Source organism: Mercenaria mercenaria, chromosome 5 (genome assembly GCF_021730395.1).
Source record: "Mercenaria mercenaria strain notata chromosome 5, MADL_Memer_1, whole genome shotgun sequence".
Taxonomy (NCBI): domain Eukaryota; kingdom Metazoa; phylum Mollusca; class Bivalvia; order Venerida; family Veneridae; genus Mercenaria; species Mercenaria mercenaria.
The window spans coordinates 16,270,112-16,295,083 of record NC_069365.1 but is presented as its reverse complement, the minus strand read 5'-3'; the positions used below and the strand labels follow the sequence as shown (position 1 = coordinate 16,295,083).

Here is a 24,972-nt window from a genome sequence, read left to right as displayed (position 1 = left end):
ATTTTACTTCCATATTCATTCACTTAAGTGTTTGTTATTTTCTGTCATCAGAGGCTGGTTGTAATAACAACATATATCTTCACGAATACCATTTTTATTGTTTTGAAATTGTTCTTTAAAATCATTAAATGCAGCAAAAACTGTTTTTGCCTCTTATTCTTATCAAGTTAAATCAAGGAATTTATCCCATTTCAGCTTTATAACAGAAACAAATCTTGAATTTCAATTATATTTGAAAAGCTAGTAAATCTATACATGTTGGGAAAGCTATTTTAAGTTGGTAAATATAAACAAGAGGGCCATGATGGCCCTGTATCGCTCACCTGGTAAAATGGTTGCTATGAAGATTTGCATTTAAGCTTGACCCCGGGGTCATGATTTGAACAAACTTGGTAGAGATCCACTAGGCAATGCTACACACCAAATATCTAAGCTCTAGGCCTTCTAGTTTATTTCTAGACATTTTTTGGAAGATTTTCCTATGTACAATCAAGTAACCCCAGGGGCGGGGCCAATTTGAAGCCTGGGGGTCATGATTTGAACAAATTTTGTAGAAGTCCTCTAGGCAATGCTACATGTCAAATATCTAAGCTCTAGGCCTTCTGGTTTATTTTAAGAAATTTTTTGAAGATTTTCCGATGTACAATTAAGTTACCGCTGGGGCGAGGTCAATTTTACCCCTGGGGTCATGATTTGAACAAAGTTTGTAGAAGTCTACTAGGCAATGTTACAAATCAAATATCTAAGATCTAGACCTTCTGGTTTATTTTCAGCAAATTTATTAAGGTTTCCCTATGTACAATCAAGTAACCCCTGGGGCTGGGTCAATTTGACCCTGGGAGTCATGATTTGAACAAATTTTGTAGAGGTCCACTAGGCAATGCTACATGTTAAATATCTAAGCTCTATGCCTTCTGGTTTATTTTTAGAAAAATTTTAAAGATTTTTCTATGTAAATTCAAGTGACCCCTGGGGCGGGGTCCTGACTTGAACAAATTTTGTAGAGGTCCACTAGGCAATGCTACATGTCAAATATCTAAGCTCTAGGCCTTCTGGTTTATTTTTTTTTTTAATTTGAAGATTTTCCTATAGAAATCTATGTAAAATCAAGCGACACCTTGGACGGGGTCAATTTTTACCCCGGAGTCATGATTTAAACTTTAGTAGAGGTCAACTAGGCAATGCTACATGTCTAAGCTCTAGGGCTTCTGGTTTCTGAGAACATGTTTGAAGATTTTTCTATGTAAAATCATATGAACCCTGGGGCGGGGTCAATTTTGACCCCGGGGCCATGATTTGAAAAAACTTGGTAGAGGTCCACTAGGGAATGCTTCACACCAAATATCTAAGCTCCAGGGCTTCTGGTTTTTGAGAAGAAGATTTTTAAAGTTTTTCCTTTTTGTTGCCATGGCAACCAGTTCTGCATGGAATTCAACAATTGAACAATTTTTGTAGAGCTTCACCGAAGGAACATTCCTGTGAAGTTTGGATGAAATTGGCCTAGCGGTTTATGAGGAGATGTCGTTTAAAGTAAAAGTTTACGGACGGACAACAGACGATGGATGACATAATTCTATACCTGCCGGACTCAGAGATACTGCAAAACCAAGTGTTCAAACCCTATCAGATTATGTCACCTCTGGTAAGACTGCAGTCCAAATTATTCTCATAAGTTGTTCCAGGAACACATGGAACAAAATGAAAAAAGGAAGAAAGAACAAGAGGGCCATGATGGCCCTATATTGCTCACCTGTTATCATTGCACTTGAGGACAAGAAGGTCCTCAGTAAAATATCAAAGTCCAAAGGACAGGAACAACAAAAGGAAGAAATTTAACCAAAAAGTAAAAAAAATTCTTACAAGGTATAGATATGTCAAAATACACCTAACAAGAGGGCCATGATGGCCCTATATCGCTCACCAGTTATCATTGCACTTGAGAACAAGAAGGTCCTCAGAAAAAATATCTAAGTCCAAAGGACAGGAACAACCAAGGGAAGAAATTTAACCAAAAAGAAAAAAAAATTCTTACAAGGTAAAGATATGTCAAAATACACCTAAAAATTGGAGGTACCATCCATGTTGTACCACAGAAAAGTGGTTCGGTTTTTCCCTATGGCCAATAATTAAATGGTTACTAAAAATAAGCTATTTATAGTAACGTAAAAAGGAAGTAATTAAAAAAAATATATTATTGTAAGCAAACAAAAGAAGGATCTGCCAAATAAATCTGTTGACATAAATGAAATTTCGGATCAGTATCTTCATTAGTTACGGAGATATAACCATTCTAATTTGAAATAAAGGGAGGTCCAACTAATGACAATAATGAAATTTCAAATAAGTCCTATAAGTACTTACTGATATAAATCCATTTTGATTACTATCAGGGGAGGTAATCAGATATAAAATAACTCTGGAACCTACGAATGGATCTGATTTGTCATGGAATCCAACATTTATTGTTGTTGAAGATATTTTGGAAGTTTGCATCAAATATAACCATAATGAAGTCTCTATATGGCTGAAAAAGCAAAAATAGCCAATTTTGGACCTTTAAGGGGCCATAACCCATGATAGAATCTGGCCAGTTCAAGAAAGGAACCATGATCTTGTGGTGATACAAGTTGTGTGCAAGTTTGATTAAAATCAAATCATAAATGAAGCTGCTATTGTGCAGACAAGGTCAAAATAGCTCATTCTGGCCCTATCAGGGGCCATAACTCTTGAACCCATAATGGAATCTGGCCAGTTCAAGAAAGGAACCAAGATCTTGTGGTGATACAAGTTGTGTGCAAGTTTGATTATATTCAAATCATAAAGGAAGCTGCTATTGTGCAGACAAGGTCAAAATAACTAAATTTGGCCCTTTCAGGGGCCATAACTTTGGAACCCATAATGAGATCTGGCCAGTTTCAAGAAAGGAACCAAGATCTTACAGTGATACAAGTTGTGTGCAAGTTTGGTAAAAATCAAATCATAAATAAAGCTGCTATTGTGCAGACAAGGTCAAAATCGCTAATTTTTGCCCTTTCAGGGGCCATAACTCTGGAACCGATAATGGGATCTGGCCAGTTCAAGAAAGGAACCAAGATCTTATGGTGATACAAGTTGTGTGCAAGTTTTGTTAAAATAAAATCATAAATGAAACCACTATCGTGCAGACAAGAAATTGTGGACGGACGACGGACGATCACAAAAGCTCATCCTGTCACTATGTGACAGGTGAGCTAAAAATTGGAGGTACCATCCATGTTGTACCACAGAAAAGTGGTCTCGGTTTTTCCCTACAGCCAATAATAAAAAAGTTACTAAAAACAAGAGGGCCATGATGGCCCTATATCGCTCACCTGTTATCATTGCACTTGAGGACAAGAAGGTCCTCAGAAAAAATATCTAAATCCAAAGGACAGGAACAACTTAGGGAAGAAATTTAACCAAAAAGAAAAAACAATTCTAACAAGGTATAGATATGTCAAAATACACCTAAAAATTGGAGGTACCATCCATGTTGTACCTCAGAAAAGTTTTTCCCTATGGCCAATAATAAAAAAGTTACTAAAATAAGCTATTTATAGTAACGTAAAAGGGAAGTAATTAAAAAAAATAAATATGGTAAGTGAACAAAAGAAGGATCTGCCAAATAAATCTGTTGGCATAAATGAAATTTCAGATCAGTATCTTCATTAGTTACGGAGATATACCCATTTTAATTTGAAATAAAGGGAGGTAATTTGACATAAAATCAGTCCATAGTTATCTACCCTGATTGTCTCAGTCCAACTAATAACAATAATGAAATTTCAAATAAGTCCTATAAGTACTTACTGATATAAATCCATTTTGATTACAATCAGGGGAGGTAATCAGATATAAAATAACTCTGGAACCTACGACTGGATCTGATTTGTCATGGAATCCAAGATCTATTGTTGTTGAAGATATTTTGGAAGTTTGTATCAAATAAAACCATAAATGAAGTCTCTATATAACTGCAAAAGCCAAAATAGCAGATTTTGGACCTTAAAGGGGCCATAACTCTGGAACCCATGATGGAATCTGGCCAGTTCAAGAAAGGAACCAAGATCTTGTGGTGGTACAAGTTGTGTGCAAGTTTGGTTAAAATCAAATCATAAATGAAGCTGCTATTGTACAGACAAGGTCAAAATAGCTAATTTTGGCCCTTTCAGGGGCCATAACTCTGGACCCCATTATGGGATCTGGCCGGTTCAAGAAAGGAACCGAGATCTTATGGTGACACAAGTTTGTGCAAGTTTGATTAGATTCAAATCATAAATAAAGCTACTATTGTGCAGACAAGGTCTAAATAGCTAATTTTGACCCTTTCAGGGGCCATCACTCTGGAACCCATAATGGAATCTGGCAGGTTCAAGAAAGGAACCAAGATCATATGGTGATACAAGTTGTGTGCAAGTCTGGTTAAAATAAAATCATAAATGAAGCTGCTATTGTGCAGACAAGGTCAAAATAGCTAATTCTGGCCCTTTCAGGGGACATAACTCTGGAACCCATAAAGGAATCTGACCAGTTCAAGAAAGGAACCAAGATCTTATGGTGATACAAGTTGTGTGCCAGTTTGGTAAAAATCAAATTATAAATAAATAAAGTTGCTATTGTGCAGACAAGGTCAAAATAGCTAATTTTGGCCCTTTCAGGGGCCATAACTCTGGAACCTGTAACGGGATCTGGCCAGTTCAAGAAAGGAACCGAGCTCTTATGGTGATACAAGTTGTGTGCAAGTTTGGTTAAAATAAAATCATAAATGAAACCACTATCGTGCAGACAAGAAATTGTTGACGGACGGACGGACGGACTGACGACGGACAATGGGTGATCACAAAAGCTCACCTTGTCACTATGTGACAGGTGAGCTAATAAGCTATTTATAGTAACGTAAAAGGGAAGTAATTAAAAAAATAAATATTGTAAGTGAACAAAAGAAGGATCTGCCAAATAAATCTGTTGATATAAATGAAATTTCAGATCAGTATCTTCATTAGTTATGGAGATATATCCATTTTAATTTGAAATAAAGGGAGGTAATTTGATATGTCAAAATACACCTAAAAATTGGAGGTACCATCCATGTTGTACCACAGAAAAGTGGTCTCGGTTTTTCCCTATGGCCAATAATAAAAAAGTTACTAAAAATAAGCTATTTATAGTAACGTAAAAAGGAAGTAATTAAAAAAAAAATATTATTGTAAGCAAACAAAAGAAGGATCTGCCAAATAAATCTGTTGACATAAATGAAATTTCGGATCAGTATCTTCATTAGTTACGGAGATACAACCATTCTAATTTGAAATAAAGGGAGGTAATTTGATATAAAATCAGTCCATAGTTATCTACCCTGATTGGCTCAGTCCAACTAATGACAATAATGAAATTTCAAATAAGTCCTGTAAGTACTTACTGATATAAATCCATTTTGATTACAATCAGGGGAGGTAATCAGATATAAAATAACTCTGGAACCTACGATTGGATCTGATTTGTCATGGAATCTAAGATTTATTGTTGCTGAAGATATTTTGGAAGTTTGTATCAAATAAAACCATAAATGAAGTCTCTATATGGCTGCAAAAGCCAAAATAAACAATTTTGGACCTTTAAGGGGCCATAACTCTGGAACCCATGATGGAATCTGGCCAGTTGAAGAAAGGAAGCAAGATCTTGTGGTGATACAAGTTGTGTGAAAGTTTGGTTAAAATCAAATCATAAATGAAGCAGCTATTGTGCAGACAAGGTCAAAATAGCTAATTTTGGCCCTTTCAGGGGCCATAACTCTGGAACCCATTGTGGGATCTGGCCGGATCAAGAAAGGAACCAAGATCTTATGGTGACACAAGTTTTGTGCAAGTTTGATTAAATTCAAATCATAAATGAAGCTGCTATTGTGCAGACAAGGTCAAAATAGCTAATTTTGGCCCTTTCAGGGGCCATCACTCCGGAACCCATAATAGAATCTCACCAGTTCAAGTAAGGAACCAAGATTTTATGGTGATACAAGTTGTGTGCAAGTTTGGTTAAATTCAAATCATAAATGAAGCTGCTATTGTGCAGACAAGGTCAAAATAGCTCATTCTGGCCCTTTAAGGGGCCATAACTCTGGAACCCATAATGGAATCTGGCCAGTTCAAGAAAGGAACCAAGATCTCGTGGTGATACAAGTTGTGTGCCAGTTTGGTAAAAATCAAATCATAAATAAAGCTGCTATTGTGCAGACAAGGTCAAAATAGCTAATTTTGGCCCTTTCAGGGGCCATAACTCTGGAACCCATAATGGGATCTGGCCAGTTCAAGAAAGGAACCGTGACCTTATGGTGATACAAGTTGTGTGCAAGTTTGGTTAAAATAAAATTATAAATGAAACAACTATCGTGCAGACAAGGAATTGTTGACGCACGGACGGACTGACGACGGACGAAGGGTGATCACAAAAGCTCACCTTGTCACTATGTGACAGGTGAGCTAAAAACAACAGCCAGACATGTGTAAAAAAAGCTTTATTTTTTTTAAGAAATATGTAGAGTATAAATATAATATGGTACCAATGAGATTCAAATATACAAAACAAAAAAAATCATGTCATATGTATATGAAATAAATTTTTATACAAATCAAATATAAAATGTCATGAAGGCATTTCATCTACCCTACAGCACCAGACATTAGGCATAGTTAACATAATAATAGCACATTTCACATAAAAAGCATATTAAATTTATCAGCATAACCAGGAAAATAAAGTTTGCTTTACAGAAATGAAATTCATTGTGCCTGAAAGATACTGGCATGAGTCAAAATGACCCCCCAAAAAATTGTTTATGCATACTGAAGAGCAGGCAGAATATGCAGTTTGAAGTCTATGTATAATATCTGATTAAAAGTCAAATAAAGAAATATTCAAAAATGTATATTGACCACCTCCGTAAGCCCTGGCATCTACCATCTATTGTCGACAATATAATAACTGGCTCTGAATTCCAAAACTACTGTAAGTGTACTTATATTAGCGCAAACGCCTTAAATTGAGTAGTTTCGACTTATTAGCGCGTACCTGTATTAGCGCAGTATCATCAGCGCTAAAATAGCCAATTGGTAGCTGAATAGTATTCGTAATAAAATCGACCAGGCAAATAAACATGCATAGGTCTACAGTAAGACATAAAATCTACATCCGTTTAGACCTGTTAATCTGTAAATTTGTACATGTATACAGTGCAGAAGGGTGATAATTGTTTGTTTTCAAATTTTCACTTGGTTTTCAAAGCAGTAAAATGTAATAGTGACACTCGTAATTAGCATGACCGGACAAACTGGCGATCTTCTCCGAAGGTGTTATATACCATGTTTACGGACAATGGCGAAGATAAAAAAACTGCATCTTAATTGACTTTTGTACTAATATTCAAACAGGTTAAATTATTCTATTCAAAACTTTCTGCAGAATAATAGTTAGGAATGCAGTTATTGTCACATTTACACAATAAATATATATTTCTCCGTGTTACGTTGCATTGTAATTACGGTATTTTCGATACTATAGATATCACTTTTTTAAAATTGCGCGAAACTTAGTACTCCGCTAATATTAATACACTTACAGTATATAATGGTAAGGTGTGTAGTAACCTATTAACATCAGTCTGCTCCATTGTTTCAATTTTGCTTTTTCGTCACTCCATCAATTCATTCATGATTTCTGCTTGAAGCTGACATGTGTTTTAAAACACATCAACACAGTGATTGATGATTTATCACAATTTAGGTAAACAACACTAAAGAGATTAAATTTCTGAAGTTTGAATGCTACAACAATCTGACAAGGTACATGATCTTAATAAAGTTAAAGAAACATGTAGCGTTTTTTTGGAGGTGATTAAATTTAGATTGCATTTTGGAATTTTGAACAGCAGGAAATTTTTTTTATATTTTTAAAAGAAGGAACATCCCCAACAGGATAGCACTAACTGCATTAATTCTATTATTATGCACAATGTTGCCTTTTCAAATGGCAGTAGTAACATTTTATATTTGTAAACATCAAACTACTAATATTTTCATTTTGTCAATGTAAAAACAGTCTTGGGTTAGCCTTCCTTGTTTTGAAAAGATCATAAAACAAGTATTTCGAAAATGACAAGAAAATACAACGAAAAATATAATGAAGACAAGAGGACCATGATGGTCCTGAATCGCTCACCTCTTCCAACATGACCCAGTTTTGAGTATGACGTCATTATTTGACATAGTGACCTAGTTTTTGAGCTCATGTGACCCAGTTTTGAACCTGACCTAGATATTATCAAGATAAAAATTCTGACCAATTTTCATGAAGATCCATTGAAAAATATGGTCTCTACAGAGGTCACAAGGTTTTTCTATCATTTGACCTACTGACCTAGTTTTCGAAGGTACATGACCCTGTTTTGAATTTTATCTAGATATCATCAAGGTGAACATTCTCACTAATTTTCATGAAGATCTCGTGAAAAATATGGCCTCTAGAGAGGTCACAAGGTTTTTCTATTTTTATACCTACTGGCCTAGTTTTTGACCGCACGTGACCCAGTTTCGAAAGTGACCTAGATATCATCAAGGTGAACATTCAGATCAATTTTCATGAAGATCCATTGAAAAATATGGCCTCTAGAGAGGTCAAAAGATTTTAATAATTTTAGACCTACTGACCTAGTTTTTGACCGCAGTTGACCCAGTTTCAAACTTGACCTAGATATCATCAAGATGAACATTCAGACCAACTTTCATACAGATCCCATGAAAAGTATGGCCTCTAGGGAGGTCACAAGATTTTTTTCTATTTGACCTACTGACCTAGTTTTTTAAGGCACGTGACCCAGTTTCAAACTTGACCTAGATATCATCAAGGTGAACATTCTGACCAATTTTAATGGAGATCCATTCACAAGTATGGCCTCTAGAGAGGTCACAAGGCTTTTCTATTTTTAGACCTGCTGACCTAGTTTTTGTCCGCACATGACCCTGTTTCGAACTTGACCTAGATAACATCAAGATGAACATTCAGACCAATTTTCATACAGATCCCATGAAAAATATGGCCTTTAGAGAGGTCACAAGGTTTTTCTATTATTTGACCTACTGACCTAGTTTTTGATGGCACGTGATCCACTTTCGAACTTGACCTAGATATCATCAAGAAGAACATTCAGACCAACTTTCATACAGATCCCATGAAAAATATGGCCTCTAGAGAGGTCACAAGGTTTTTCTATTATTTGAGCTACTGACCTAGTTTTTGAAGGCACGTGACCCACTTTCGAATTTGACCTAGATATCATCAAGGTGAACATTCTGACCAATTTTCATGAAGATCTCATGAAATATATGGCCTCTAGAGAGGTCACAAGGTTTTTCTATTTTTAGACCTACTGACCTAGTTTTTGACCGCACGTGACCCAGTTTCGAACTTGACCTAGATATCATCAAGATGAACATTCAGACCAACTTTCATACAGATCCCATGAAAAATGTGGCCTTTAGAGAGGTCACAAGGTTTTTCTATTATTTGACCTACTGACCTAGTTTTTGACGGCATGTGACCCAGTTTCGAACTTGACCTAGATATCATCAAGGTGAATGTTCTGACCAATTTTCATGAAGATCTTGTGAAATATATGGCCTCTAGAGAGGTCACAAGGTTTTTCTATTTTTAGACCTACTGACCTAGTTTTTGACGGCACGTGACCCAGTTTCGAACTTGACCTAGATATCATCAAGGTGAACATTCTGACCAATTTTCAGGAAGATCTTGTGAAATATATGGCCTCTAGAGAGGTCACAAGGCTTTTCTATTATTTGACCTACTGACCTAGTTTTTGAAAGCACGTGACCCAGTTTCGAACTTGACCTAGATATCATCAAGATGAACATTCTGACCAACTTTCATAAAGATCCGATGAAAAATGTGACCTCTAGAGTGGTCACAAGCAAAAGTTTACGGACGCACGCACGGACGGACGACTGACACCGCGCGATCACAAAAGCTCACCTTGTCACTTTGTGACAGGTGAGCTAAAAAACATCTGACTTTCAGGACAAAAATTCAGAAAATATTTAAGACAGAAATAACCCATTATACTGTATACAAATTCAGACAGGCCTCCTATAAGACTGGAATCAAACTCAACACTTAACAATATGATGCAAAAACAAAGTCTTCAAATCAACTAACGCTGTATACATTTTTATACACTGTAAAATAGATAATATTCATGGGGTGCTAATTTTAGTGGATTCTGTGGTTGCATTAACCCTACCCATGCTAAATTTCTATAACGTAACTTGTCCGTCTTTCAATTTGGATAGCACCATTGACCATTAAAAGAGGTGCTTACCAAAAGATACTAACTGAATGGTGAACAGTGCAGATCACGATCAGACTGCATGGATGTGCAGGCTGATCATGTTCTACACTAGTCACAAAGGTAGAATCAGTCATGTCCAGCATGATATGGGTTAACTTCCCGTTCCTTTTATCTTGGCGGAAATCCGTGAATTCATATCCCATCAACTTATCTTTATTAGGGAAAAGCAATGAATGATTTACAGTACATATGTTAAAACACTAGTTCATTTTTGCTTTGATTTAACTTTTGGTAAAAGAATTCAATTTGCTGACAATAATTCAAGAAAAAAGTAAAATCTTAAAATCATATGAGCATAGCATATAGAAAACATATGGCAAAGCAATGCATATAAAAGTTTACTGGCCATAGATAATATTGCAGATTGTTTACAGTATCTGAAGGTTTTCATCAATAACTTAAACAAGAGGACCATGATGGTCCTGAATCGCTCACCTCTTCCCACATGATCCAGTTTTGAGTATGACATCGTTTTTTCTATTATCTGACATAGTGACCTAGTTTTTGAGCTCATGTGACCCAGTTTTGAACTTGACCTAGATATTATCAAGATAAAATTCTGACCAATTTTCATGAAGATCATTGAAAAATATGTCTCTACAGAGTCACAAGGTTTTTCTATTATTGACCTATTGACCTAGTTTTTTAGGCACGTGACCAAGTTTCAAACTTGACCTAGATATCATCAAGGTGAACATTCTGACCAATTTTCATGAAGATCCATTCAAGGGTATGGCCTCTAGAGAGGTCACAAGGTTTTTCTATTTCAAGACCTACTGACCTAGTTTTTGATCGCAGTTGACCCAGTTTCAGATTTGTCCTAGATATCATCAAGATAAACATTCAGACAAATTTCATACAGATCCCATGAAAAATATGGCCTCTAGAGAGGTCACAACGTTTTTTCATTATTTGACCTACTGACCTACTTTTTGATGGCACTTGACCCACTTTCGAACTAGACCTAGATATCATCAAGATGAACATTCTGACCAATTTTTATGGAGATCCATTCATAAGTATGGCCTCTAGAGAGGTCACAAGGTTTTTCTATTTTTAGACCTACTGACCTAGTTTTTGACCGCACATGACCCTGTTTCGAACTTGACCTAGAAATCATCAAGATGAACATTCAGACCAACTTTCATGAAGATCCATTGAAAAATATGGCCTTTAGAGAGGTCACAAGGTTTTTCTATTATTTGACCTACTGACCTAGTTTTTGAAGGCACATGACCCACTTTCGAACTTGACCTAGATATCATCAAGATGAACATTCAGACCAACTTTCATACAGATCCATTGAAAAATATGGCCTTTAGAGAGGTCACAAGGTTTTTCTATTATTTGACCTACTGACCTAGTTTTTGAAGGCACGTGACCCAGTTTCGAACTTGACCTAGATATCATCAAGGTGAATATTCTGACCAATTTTCATGAAGATTTTATGAAATATATGGCCTCTAGAGAGGTCACAAGGTTTTTCTATTTTTAGACCTCCTGACCTAGTTTTTGAAGGCACATGACCCAGTTTCGAACTTGACCTAGATATCAAGGTGAATATTCTGACCAATTTTCATGAAGATTTTGTGAAATATATGGCCTCTAGAGAGGTCGCAAGGTTTTTCTATTTTTAGACCTACTGACCTAGTTTTTGACCGCACGTGACCCAGTTTCGAACTTGACCTAGATATCATCAAGGTGAACGTTCTGACCAATTTTCATGAAGATCCTCTGAAATATATGGCCTCTAGAAAGGTCACAAGGTTTTTCTATTATTTGACCTACTGACCTAGTTTTTGATGGCATGTGACCCAGTTTCGAACTTGACCTAGATATCATCAAGGTGAACATTCTGACCAATTTTCATGAAGATCTTGAGAAATATATGGCCTCTAGAGAGGTCACAAGGTTTTTCTATTTTTATACCTACTGACCTAGTTTTTGACGGCACGTGACCCAGTTTCGAACTTGACCTAGATATCATCAAGGTGAACATTCTGACCAACTTTCATAAAGATCCCATGAAAAATATGGCCTCTAGAGAGGTCACAAGGTTTTTCTATTATTTGACCTACTGACCTAGTTTTTGAAGGCACGTGACCCAGTTTCGAACTTGACCTAGATATCATCAAGGTGAACATTCTGACCAATTTTCATGAATATCTTTTGAAATATATGGCCTCTAGAGAGGTCACAAGGTTTTTCTATTTTTAGACCTACTGACCTAGATTTTGACCGCACTTGACCTAGATATCATCAAAGTGAACATTCTGACCAATTTTCATAAAGATCCCATGAAAAATGTGACCTCTAGAGTGGTCACAAGCAAAAGTTTACGCACGCACTGACGGACGGACGACGGACGCTGCGCGATCACAAAAGCTCACCTTGTCACTTTGTGACAGGTGAGCTAAAAAACGAGCACCCCTAATGGGCCAAAATATGTCCCTATGCAAATGAAGAGGTTTTTCTGGGTCAGGGCAGTAAAAACATATACCATATGCCATATCTGTCTATCAGAAGCCGTTTGTAAACAAGAAAATTACTTAAATGGCAGTTTCAATACAGGTATAAAAGAAACAAACAGGCTATGCTGAAGATGGAGATGAACTCATTTTAGTAGATGTGTTTCATTAACACTTTAGATTTTGAAAAATGAAATTTCTTCTACTTGATACAAACCACTATATAAAATTTGAACAAAACTTGTTTTTGATCTGTTGGGGTTTAATATCTGTTACACATCGCAAAAAGTTTTGATACATGTACACACAAGATGTAAGAATGAGAAAAAAAGACACCCTGTTTTTCAATAACTACTACTTTCATATTTTTTACATTTATAAAATCTGTATGCAACTTCAATATCACATTAACTTTTAATAAAAAATTTTAAAACTTTTTGAAAATGTTTTATATTCAAGAGCTTTATAGTGAAACTTCTAGACAGGAAGGTAAAAATGAGGTCACATTATACAGAGGTGTGGCTATGCAGATGAGTAATTTACAAAGTATTCTGTCTGACAGGAATGCAAATATCTGCCATGGATGAGAAGTTTTTGCTTTTTGGAGGTATCTTTAAGTACCCCCAAAAGACAATATATTACAAAACATTATCAAATATTATCATTTTAACAGTGGCACCTTTAACTCCTTTTCTTAACTGAAGTTCATGAAAAAATACAACTTCATTCTAAAGGATTTTACTCTGCAAACTCCATATTCATTATTCAACTACAAGAAAATTTACGAGACATTTATTAAACATATTTCTATAAAAAAATGCAAATAAATAAATGAAAGACATATATTGCGCATAAACAGCACTATAGATACAGCACTCTCTCAAATGACTGACATCTGTAACAAAAGAAATTGCTCAACGTGAAAATACAAAAAAAAAGAAATGAGTCTGTGACCTTGTCTTTTCTAAAAGCAATAAAACCCATATATAAAGACCATACTTTTGAGAACCATACAGTGGTCCTTACTAACAGGCGGTCTTGTAGTAAACAGTTTGGCATAAATAATGGTCTTACAGCAAATACAGTCTAACCTGTACTAAGCGGCCAGCAGAGGGAGTGACACAGGTGGCTGCATACGTACTGCAGGTGGCTGCATACATAAGACAGGTGGCTGCATACATCAGGTGGAAATAAGAACAAAATGTCAATTCTAAAATCAAGCAGACTTGCTGCTTCTAAGAAGTGGTTGCTTGATACAGTTGGCTGGAAAGACAGGTTCAACGGTATTTAATTAGGAAATTAAACAGTTGGTCTCTACTACCAAATAGTCTTTATCAAAGATTTGACTATATTAGTAAACTAACTTGTGACAGTTACTGGTACATGTATAAGTAAAACAAAAATTAAAGTCGGACTGATACTGATCTCATATTGATTTCACACTCAGATTTAAAATTTTGGAAATTTCATGAAGGTTTTGCAGCTAAGTTATTTTTAAAACAAGAGGACCATGATGGTCCTGAATCGCTCACCTGTCTCCACATGACCCAATTTTCATGAAGATCCATTGAAAAATATGGCTTCTAGAGAGGTCACAAGGTTTTTCTATTATCTGACCTAATGACCTAGTTTTTGAAGGCACATGACCCAGTTCTGATCTTGACCTAGATATTATCAAGGTGAACATTCTCACCAATTTTCATAAAGATCTCATGAAGAGTATGGCCTCTAGAGAGGTCACAAGGTTTTTCTATTTTTATACCTACTGACCTAATTTTGGCAACATGTGACCCACTTTCAAATTTTATCTAGATATCATCAAGGTGAACATTCAGACAAATTTTCATGAAGATCCATTGAAAAATATGGCCTCTAGAGTGGTCAAAAGGTTTTTCTATATTTAGACCTACTGACCTAGTTTTTGACCACAGTTGACCCAGTTTCGAACTTGACCTAGATAACATCAAGATGAATATTCAGACCAATTTCCATACAGATCCCATGAAAAATATGGCCTCTAGAGAGGTCACAAGGTTTTTTTATTATTTGACCTACTGACCTAGTTTTTGATGGCATGTGACCCAGTTTCGAACTTGACCTAGATGTCATCAAGGTGAACTTGACCTAGATGTCATCAAGGTGAACATTCTGACTAATTTTATTGAAGATCCATTGAAAAGTATGGTCTCTAGAGAGGTCACAAGATTTTTCTATTTTTAGACCTACTGACCTCGTTTTTGACTGCAGTTGACCCAGTTTCAAACCTGACCTAGATATCATCAAGATGAACATTCAGACCAACTTTCATACAGATCCCATGAAAAATATGGCCTCTAGAGAGGTCACAAGGTTTTTTTATTATTTGACCTACTGACCTACTTTTTGAAAACACGTGACCCACTTTCGAACTTGACCTAGATATAATCAAGGTGAACATTCTGACCAATTTTTATGAAGATCTATTCATAAGGATGGCCTCTACAGAGGTCATAAGGTTTTTCTATTTTTAGACCTACTGACCTAGTTTTTGACCGCACGTGACCCAGTTTCGAACTTGACCTAGATATCATCAAGATGAACATTCAGACTAACTTTCATACAGATCCCATGAAAAATATGGCCTTTAGAGAGGTCACAAGGTTTTTCTATTATTTGACCTACTGACCTAGTTTTTGAAGTCACGTGACCCAGTTTCGAACTTGACCTAGATATCATCAAGGTGAACATTTTGACCAATTTTCATGAAGATCTTGTGAAATATATGGCCTCTAGAGAGGTCACAAGGTTTTTCTATTTTTAGACCTACTGACCTAGTTTTTGACTGCACGTGACCCAGTTTCGAACTTGACCTAGATATCATCAAGCTGAACATTCTGACCAATTTTCATAAAGATCCCATGAAAAATGTGACCTCTAGAGTGGTCACAAGCAAAAGTTTACGCACGCACGGACGGACAAACGCACGGACGGACGACGGACGCTGCGTGATCACAAAAGCTCACCTTGTCACTTTGTGACAGGTGAGCTAAAAAACAAACTGATAAAAGCAAGATTTTGGAAGAAACTTTCTGGAAAATTTCCCATAGCTTACAGTAATTCAAACCTATAAGGTAAACTAGATTTATTAGAGCATTACTTAACATAACATATATAATAGAATATCAAATAAATGAACAAAGGCAGACAAGTTGCACAGAATTCAACAATTGCACAGAAGAAAAAACCTCACATAAAACATTTTTACATTAACAATAAAAGACATTATCAATGTATGAGTACTATTATATCTGATGGTAATTGTAAAATATTGTAGATATCAGCTCAACAAAAAACATAGTAAAACTCTTTTAAAGAACAATTGAGTGATTCTTTCATATTACTGAAATATAAATGTTTGAATATTGATGAAATTTCACACTGGTGGTAATCCTCCTAACTCAAGGCAACAAACAGAAACAAAGATAATCTGTAATCCTTGATTTTAGATCCAAAGCCAATGTGTTCAAGCTTCACTTTGAGTATAAAACAGCATACTGTATAAAGAACATTGATGAACATTTACAATGGTAAGTCCTTTGAAAACTAACAGCAGCAGGCACCACTTCAATTAACCCTGATCAAGACCTGATGGGTTCAAGCCTCACTCTGAGCGCTCAGAGGGCTGGGTTTGAAGTGATCAGCTGGATAAAGACCAGTTGTACCATCGGCTAACATTCCAACAAACCAGCCTGGTCGGTCACACTGAAAAATTGGTTTATATAAATTTGTTTAATGCTTAAACTAGTTCAAACTGTTCCTAAATATTTGTGGGAGACGAAGTTTTGTGGATTCCTTGATAGTGTCAAATCACAAAATTCTATTTTATATCTTTGAAATTTAAAGCTGTGTCAAGTCACAAAACTCTATTTTATGTCTGATATTTAAAGTTGTGTTAAGTCACAAAATTTTATTTCATATCTTTCACATTTAAAGTACTCAAATTCATGTCCCCATAAAACTGCAAGTATTACCTATGAAATTAAACAATTTTGCAGTCACTGTATCTGATAAGTAGATTCAGTCACTGCTTAGGCTAGGTTTAAACTCCTGATCTCCAACATAAACAGCCCTTGATACAATCTCTTTCAAACCACTAAAGAATGGCACATCTTAAACATGTATTAACTTTGCAATAATCTTTTCTAAAACACAGTAAATAAATACAATAATCTCTTTCAGGTAAGGAAACAAACCAATCAGAACTAGTCTCAGTTCAGACTTAAGTGAAGAAATGCGAAAACATATATGACCTATACAGTGAGTAAATGTTCCAAGAAGTTTACTAACTACTGGTAACACAAACACAAGCAAATGAACACTTCAACAATTTAAATAAAATATATGCCTACATCACTGAGTTCCTTGACAAATGTTCCCTCAGAGAACGTCAGCTCCCCGTCTATCTCCGCTGTATATCCTCTTACAGCTTGGTACAATGTCCTCTTAATTTCCTCTCTGAAATTTAATCACATCAAATTTTGGTAGAAATATCAGGTATGATATAATGAACCTGATAACTGGTCAAATTTAAACAGCTGTCTGTTACATTTAACATTGTTTTTCAACAATATTTCAGTTACTGTGCAATTATTTATATTCATGGGGGAATATTTTTGTGGATTTCACATTTGCATAAATTCACAAAATTTAATTCAAATGGACAAATTAAACTTCCAATTATTGTACAATGTATCTTTAAAATCTGAAATCCAAAGTCAGCCCCAAAAACTAAATATCCATTTTTGCAGAAACCACAAAACTTTAGGACCATGAAATTATATTTCACAATATGCTCAAATCAAATTCATTGCATATTGTCAGGTATCTATAAGCAACTTTGTGTAAAACTCTGACAGTCACTGGGGCCTCCATGGCCAAGTGATAAAGATTGCTGACTTCAAATCACTTGCCCCCCATCAATGTGGGTTCGAACCTCATGCTGAGCATTGAGTTCTTCAAGTGAGGAAACCATCCAGGTGGCTTACTGAAGGTTATGGTTCTACCCAGGTGTCTGCCCATGATGAAATAACCCACGGAGAGGAACCTGGGATTTTCCTCCACCATCAAAGCTGGAAAGTCACCATATCACCTATAACTGTGTCGATGAAACTTCAAACCCAACAAGGCAGTCTGAAGACAGCTAAATGGATGGTGAAAGGGTAAACCTTTGACCCTGAGCTGTGACCTTGACCTTGAACTAACATGGCTGACCCATGAAATATGCACATTGTCTTGAAGAGGTGATTATTTGACCCAAGTTTCATGAAAATCCTTCAAGGGGTTTAGAAGATACAGAGCTCAAACCTTTGACCTTGAGTTGTGACCTTGACCTTGAGCTGACATGGCTGACTCATGAGTTCTTGATGAGGAGATCACGAGACCAAAGTTTGATGAAAATCCTTGAAGGGTTTTAGGAGATACAGAGTGGACACAAAATTAAAGGCTCAAACCTTAGACACTAAGGTGTGACCTTGACCTTAAGCCTGCATGGCTGACTCATGAATTCTGCACATCATCTTGATGAGGTGATCACTTGACCCAGGTTTCATATGAATCCTTCAAGGGGATTAAGAGATACAGAGCGGACACAAAATGGAAGGCTCAAACCTTTGACCCTGAGTTGTGACCTTGACCTTGACCCAACATGGCTGACTCATACGTTCTGCACATCCTCCTGATGAGGTGATCATTTGACCCAAGTTTCATGAAAATCCTTCAAGGGGTTTAGGAGATACAAAGCAGCACAAAATGGAAGGCTCAAAATTTTGACCCTAAGTTGTGACCTTGACACTGATCGGGCATGGCTGACTCATGAGTTCTGCACATCATCTTGATGTGGTGATCACTTGACCCAAGTTTTATAAAATTCTTTCAATGGGTTTAGGAGATACAGAGCGGAGACAAAATTAAAGGCTCAAACCTTTGATCCTGAGTTGTGACCTTGACCTTAAGCCAACATGGCTGATTCATGAGTTCTGCACATCATCTTGATGAGGCGATCATTTGACCTAAGTTTCATGTAAATCCTTCAAGGGATTTAGGAGATACAGAGCGGACACAAAATGGAAGGCTCAAACCTTTGACCCTAAGTTGTGACCTTGACCTTGAGTCAGTATGGCTGACTCATGAGTTCTGCACATTGTCTTGATAAGATGATCATTTGACCAAAGTTTTATAAAATTCCTTCAAGGGGTTTAGGAATAACAGAGAGGACACAAAATGGAAGGCTCAAACCTTTGACCTTGAGCCGACATGGGTGACTCATGAGTTCTGCACATCGTCTTGATGAGGTGATCATTTGACCCAAGTTTCATGAAAATCCTTCAAGGGGTTTAGACGATATGGAGCAACATGAAAGTGTTACAGACAGACAGATGGAAGGACGGAGACCATTCCTATAACCCCAACCACTCATGGCGGGGGGATTAACAAAACTGACATTCATAGAATAAGAGCTTTCATTAAAAAGATTTCAAAGTCACTTGTATATATCAGACACTCAGCAAGTTAACCACTTTACCAAATGCACCTATTACCATTGTCCAATTTGTTTCAACAACTTGAAATAGGTACCATTCAGTGTATTCTACAAAGAACCTATTTAAAAACCTAATTTACTACCAAACCTGCAGGTGTCAAACTTTTTCACCCATTATTAAATGACCTTACAATATAATGCCTAAAACATTAAAAGAGTTCTGTCATGCCAAACACAAGTTTCTCTCAAAATAATACGGAATAGGAAAAATGCATTACATAATGGTAAAAACTGGTTTGCATACAATATACGGTAATATATATATGAAAAGATATATATACCCTTGATCAGCAGGTGGTGTCTTTGGTCCTGCTGGTCTGGCTGGTTTTGCCACTGGAATTCCCCTTTTTGGTTTGGTCCCTGGAGTAGTCTGGGAAACCCCATTAGGAGAGCCACTACCTGTTTCCATTGCTTTATGGATAACAGGAAGAAGACTTTTCCCATGCTTGGGTAGTTTACTATCCTGGCTTTTCTGTTTCTGGACCCTTGGTGGTTTAGACGGTCTGTCTGGTTTTGGACTGGTGCTATCAGATTCTGGATCATTCCCATCATCCATTACAGAATTTAAACCTGGCGATTCTGGCTGTTTGCTGGAACCAAGATTTTTATTATCTACAGGAGAGTCTTGGCCATTAAGAATCTTTTTTGGAGGTACCAGCCCTCTCTGTTTATTTTTTGGTGTTGATTTTGATGCAGGACTGTTGGTCACAGCAACTGGAATTCCAGCCGGTTTTGGCGCAGGGCTATTTGAACGATTTCTCATTTTAGTTGGAATGCCTGATTGTCCAGCTGGACTGTTAGAACGATTTCTTAGACTCTGCTTTTCTACAGAACCTAACTGCTTTGAAGGTGCTTTCCTCGTAGACCCTGGACTCTCTGGTTTTTGTCTGAGATTCACACTTGGTGACATTGGTCCATCATTGTCACTTTCAGATAACTTGCGATCACTAACAGTTTTATCACTTCTATCTAAACTTTTGTTTCTTATTCCTGGGCTGGGTATGTTAGACTTTCTCCCTCTCATTTTTGGTGATTGATTGGTTTTAGCACTACCTAGAGGTAATTTACTACCAGTAACAGATTTAGTTTTATCATCAACAATTTTGTTATCAGTATCACTTTCAGATTCACTAAGCCTTGTTCTAGTCTCGGGTGTGATTGGTGATGCTGTAGGTTTAATTTCAACATCATTTTTTCTGGATTTTCCAACCTGTGCTGGGGAATTTCCATCATTAGGTGGAGATTTTCCACTACTTACTACAGATTTGTCCTCCCCAGTTGGAGATTTTCCATGCACTGTGTCTTCAGCTGGCTCTTCCTTGCTTTTAATAATTGTTTTAGGTTTTGCCAGTTTTGGTAACCCTGACTTTGGCTTTGGGGCAACTGGAGGTTTTCCGAAACTGTCTGTTCTGGCTCTGTTTTCCAAGCTATCTGTCCTATGCCTATTTTCAACACTATCTGTCTTTGGTGTATTTTCAACACTTTCATTGTGTGGTCTTTTCTCCAGACTTTCAGTTCTCTGCCTGTTCTCAAAACCATCCATGTTTTGTTGGTTTTCCGTAACTTCACTCTGTGGCTTTTTCTCCACACTTTCAGTTCTTTGCCTCTGCTCTGCATTTTCACTTTTTGGTTTATTTCTTTGAACATGTTCATCATTACTATTAGTATTTTTTGTTGAATTACCAGTACAATAAGAACTGTCTGGATACTGGAATATATCAGAGTCTTCAACCTTTTTCTTTGGGCTTTCGTTTGGAGACAAAGGAATCTTTGAACTAGGGACAAGTTTTGAAGGTTTCTGTAGCTTTGAGGGCTTTTCAGGTGAACTGGCAGTTTTATCTGAATCTGCTTCAATACGAGTATCACTTGTTTTAGCAGAAACTGGTTTAGGAGGAGCTAAACGTGAGGCTTTCATTTTTGGCGTTACAGGTATCCCTGCTTTGGCTTTTGGTTGATTTTCTGCAGTATTATTTACTGACAAATCTTTTTGTTCATTAGTTGTTTCATTTGGTACATCATTAACTTTAGCTTCAATGCTTTTTATTTCTGTTTTTCTGTCATCATTAGGCATTGCTTCTTCATTAATTCCAAATTTACTTACTTTTTCATTGTTAACCTGAACATTTAGTGGTTTAGATTTATCATAATTGATCTGATCTTCTTTCTGCTGATGATTATTCGGTTTTCCACCCTGATGTAAAGTTTTATTCTCTTTCGGCTTTCCAAATGATGACACACCAAAGGATCCAAAACTTGACAGACTCTGGTATGGTGCCTCCTCCTCTGCCACCTGTTCATTTAAATCCTGACAAACAAAAGCGTCAAACTTCCTTTGAGGAGTCACATTGAAAAATGTATCTTCCTCCTCACTTGGAATCTGGTCCTCTAAAGGTTTAGGTTCAGTGAGTTTTGCCCTTATTGGTCCAAGTTTAGGGGCCATCGGCCGAGGTGGTGGCGGGGACCTTAATCTCATCACATCACCATTGACTAATCCCTTAGTAAGAGTATCTTTATTTGGCATTTGAACTTCAGTTTTTGGAACAGTCACTAATTTTGGTTTTATATATCTTTTTGGCACAGGTGGTTTGATTTTGTCTCTTTTTGGAGTAGAAACATCATTAGAATTATTGTCTGGTTGTCTAATCAACTCATATAATCCATCTGATGTTGGTCCATTCTGTTTAGTTTGATCACTATTGATATCATTTGGCACATGTTTTTCTGATATGTTTTTATTCACATCATTAATATGATCATTTTTGTCAATAATGTCATAAAGAGGATCATGATGATCAGGAGTATGTTTGGTGGGTGGTAATGGTGGGGCAACTTTTGGACGTGACAATTTAGGAAGTCTTGATCCTCCTGGAGTTGGTAACCTAGATTCAGGTTTTTTCTCTACATTAGGTTCATGACCATCTGTTACTTGAGATTCTGGTGATTTAGGAGTCTTTGGTGTTGGTGGAGCTGGCGCTTTTCTAACAGGTTTCAGTTTCGATTGGGATGCTGGTTTTACATCAGATTGTTGTTGGTTATTGGAAATGTTGTCAGGCAGAAGCTGAGTATCTTCACTTGGGACGGGACTCTGGGAAGGTGACCGGTTTGAACTGGCTGGTGAGGGTGAAGGACTTGCTGAAGGCTGGTCTATCATCTATAAAAAATTATTTAAAGGGTGTAACAAAAACAACATCTTTACTTAAACTGAGCATCATCCGACACTGCATACCTAAGAATAGATTTTAAAATATTTCACAGGTGTTTCATTAGATTTGAAATTTAAGATAAGAAAGAATTTTTCTGTCCTATGGTAAAATTGGTAGGTAGAAAATTGTGTATTTAAGAATAACTTTACAATACATTTTATATGTCCACCTAAATAAACCTTTTTAACAGTAGTCAAAATATATGTGTACTAGATAACTGTCAGTGAATATGATGTAAAACTAGTGTTTATTTTACCTCAACAAATGTTCCTGGGAACCAGCCAACAGTCTTATCTTTACAACCTAACCACCAACCATTCTCAAGCACCTGAAATATGTTAAATGTAAGATCAGTTAAGTACATGATTCTGAAAACCAACATCCTGAGCTAAAGAAAACTGCTAAACAAACAGGAAAAAAGGAATTTAAGGAAAAAGTTATCAATCATTCAATACTCAGCAAATCAGGCCCAATATTCATCTTAAACAACATGACATGAAGGTCATACACACATTGATTATAAACGTTCAAATGTAAATTACTCAATTGTCTTATATTCGACTTAGAACAGTGATAAATCACTATAAACAAGTGAATGAAGTATTGCCATGCAATACAAAGTCCCCTACTGGAAGGCACCTAATTTTCTCTACTGCAGTTTAACATAATGAACTGTATCTTCAATGATGATAAACAATATTGTACTTTATACAATATGTTTAAAAACAACACACTTGGATTAAAATGTGCATTAAAAAAAACCCCCAGTTGTTTTCATTTTTGAAAGGGTTTTTGCCGATTAAAAAACTAGGCTATCACAAAAGGTGATGTTGTACCCCCCGATGCACTGACACAGTACATTGAAATTTTGGGACGCACACAAGATGAAAAATTTGTGGCTGATGTTAAGCGTATGTATACGTATAGTAACAAAAAACAAAGCCCCTAACTATGCAGAATTTTTATCAAAAAGAATGAACATGCCCATGCACAACTGGGTTTGGTATGTCATTTGTGGAAGTTTCATTAAATTGTGTGAAGGGTTTGGAATCAGGCACGCCAAGTTGATATGCGACTGTTAAACTAGTATGTTAAAAAAAAACAAAGCCCTAACTTCAATTATTGTGTGAAAAAACCCTAACATCCCCCTTTGCACATACTTTTGTTATGTCACTTGGTGAATTTTCTTTAAATTGTGTAGTGGATGGGAGAGTGGTGCGTCAAGATTGTGTCATGTACGTATAGAAACAAAAAAAAAAAAGTCCCATAACTCTGCAATTTTTTTCTAAAAAAACCTACATGCCCATGCCCAACTACTGTTGTTACTGATCATTTGTGTGAAGTTTCATTCAATTGTGTAAAGGGGATGAGGAGAGATGGTGCGCAAAGATTGGGTCTTGTATTTAGTATAGTAAAAAAAAAACAAAGCCCAATAACTCTGCCAATTTTTTTTTCTAAAAAAACCCCTAACACCCCCATGCACAACTAGTTGGTATGATCACTTTTTGAATTTTCTTTTAAATTGGTAAGGGGATGAGGAGAGATGGTAGAAAAGATTGTGTCTATGTATTAGTATAGTAACAAAAAAAAAAGTCCCTAATACCCAAAATTTTTTTTCTAAAAACCAAACTGCCCCATCCCAAAAAACTATTTGGTATGATCCTTTGTGTGAAGTTTTCTTTAAATTGTGTCAAGGGGTGGGAGAGAGGTGCGCAATTGTGTTTTGTATATAGTATAGAACAAAAAAAAAAAGCCCCATAACTCTGAAATTTTTTTTTTCTAAAAAAAATAACTTTGCCCCTGCACAACTATGTTGGTTGCATTTGTGTAAAGTTTCATTAAATTCGTCAAGGGAAAAGGAGGATGGTGCGCACAAGTTTGGTCTACGGACGCGGAAGACGCCCGAGGCAGACGAAGGGGAAAAGGACAGACAAAACCCCCTGAAACCTTTAAAAGTTATTTTAGTCCCAAAAAAGGGAAATTAATCTTGAGAAAAAAAAAAAAAAAAAAAAAAAAAAAAACATCTATACAAAAAGTCCACGAAACCAAACCCAGGTAGGGAAGGTCAAAATACACCAAAAAATTGGATGTAACTGATGTTGTACACAGAAAGGGTCCCGATTTTTCTTACGGCGAAAAAAAAAAAGTTAAAATAAAACTATTTTTAGTAATAACAAGGGACAAAATTCTAAAAAAGGGTGCCTCATGGGGTGAACTTTTGGTCCAAGTTCATAAAAACCCCCCTCAATGAGAAGAAGAAATGCTCCGGACAAAGTCATTCTTGAATTGACC

At 36.4% G+C, this 24,972-nt stretch overlaps 1 protein-coding gene across 1 annotated transcript; it reads right to left on the bottom strand.

The window, feature by feature from the left end:
• Positions 1 to 15,039: 15,039 nt before the first annotated feature.
• Positions 15,040 to 23,059, bottom strand: LOC128556893 (titin-like). The gene is made up of 4 exons (XM_053542789.1): positions 22,937 to 23,059; positions 19,759 to 22,628; positions 17,289 to 17,394; positions 15,040 to 16,641 (listed from the first exon to the last, which is right to left on the bottom strand). Exons 1-4 carry the CDS (start codon positions 23,042 to 23,044, stop codon positions 16,534 to 16,536), a joined length of 3,192 nt encoding a protein of 1,063 aa, XP_053398764.1. The 5' UTR covers positions 23,045 to 23,059; the 3' UTR covers positions 15,040 to 16,533.
• Between the last annotated feature and the right edge of the window lie 1,913 nt (positions 23,060 to 24,972).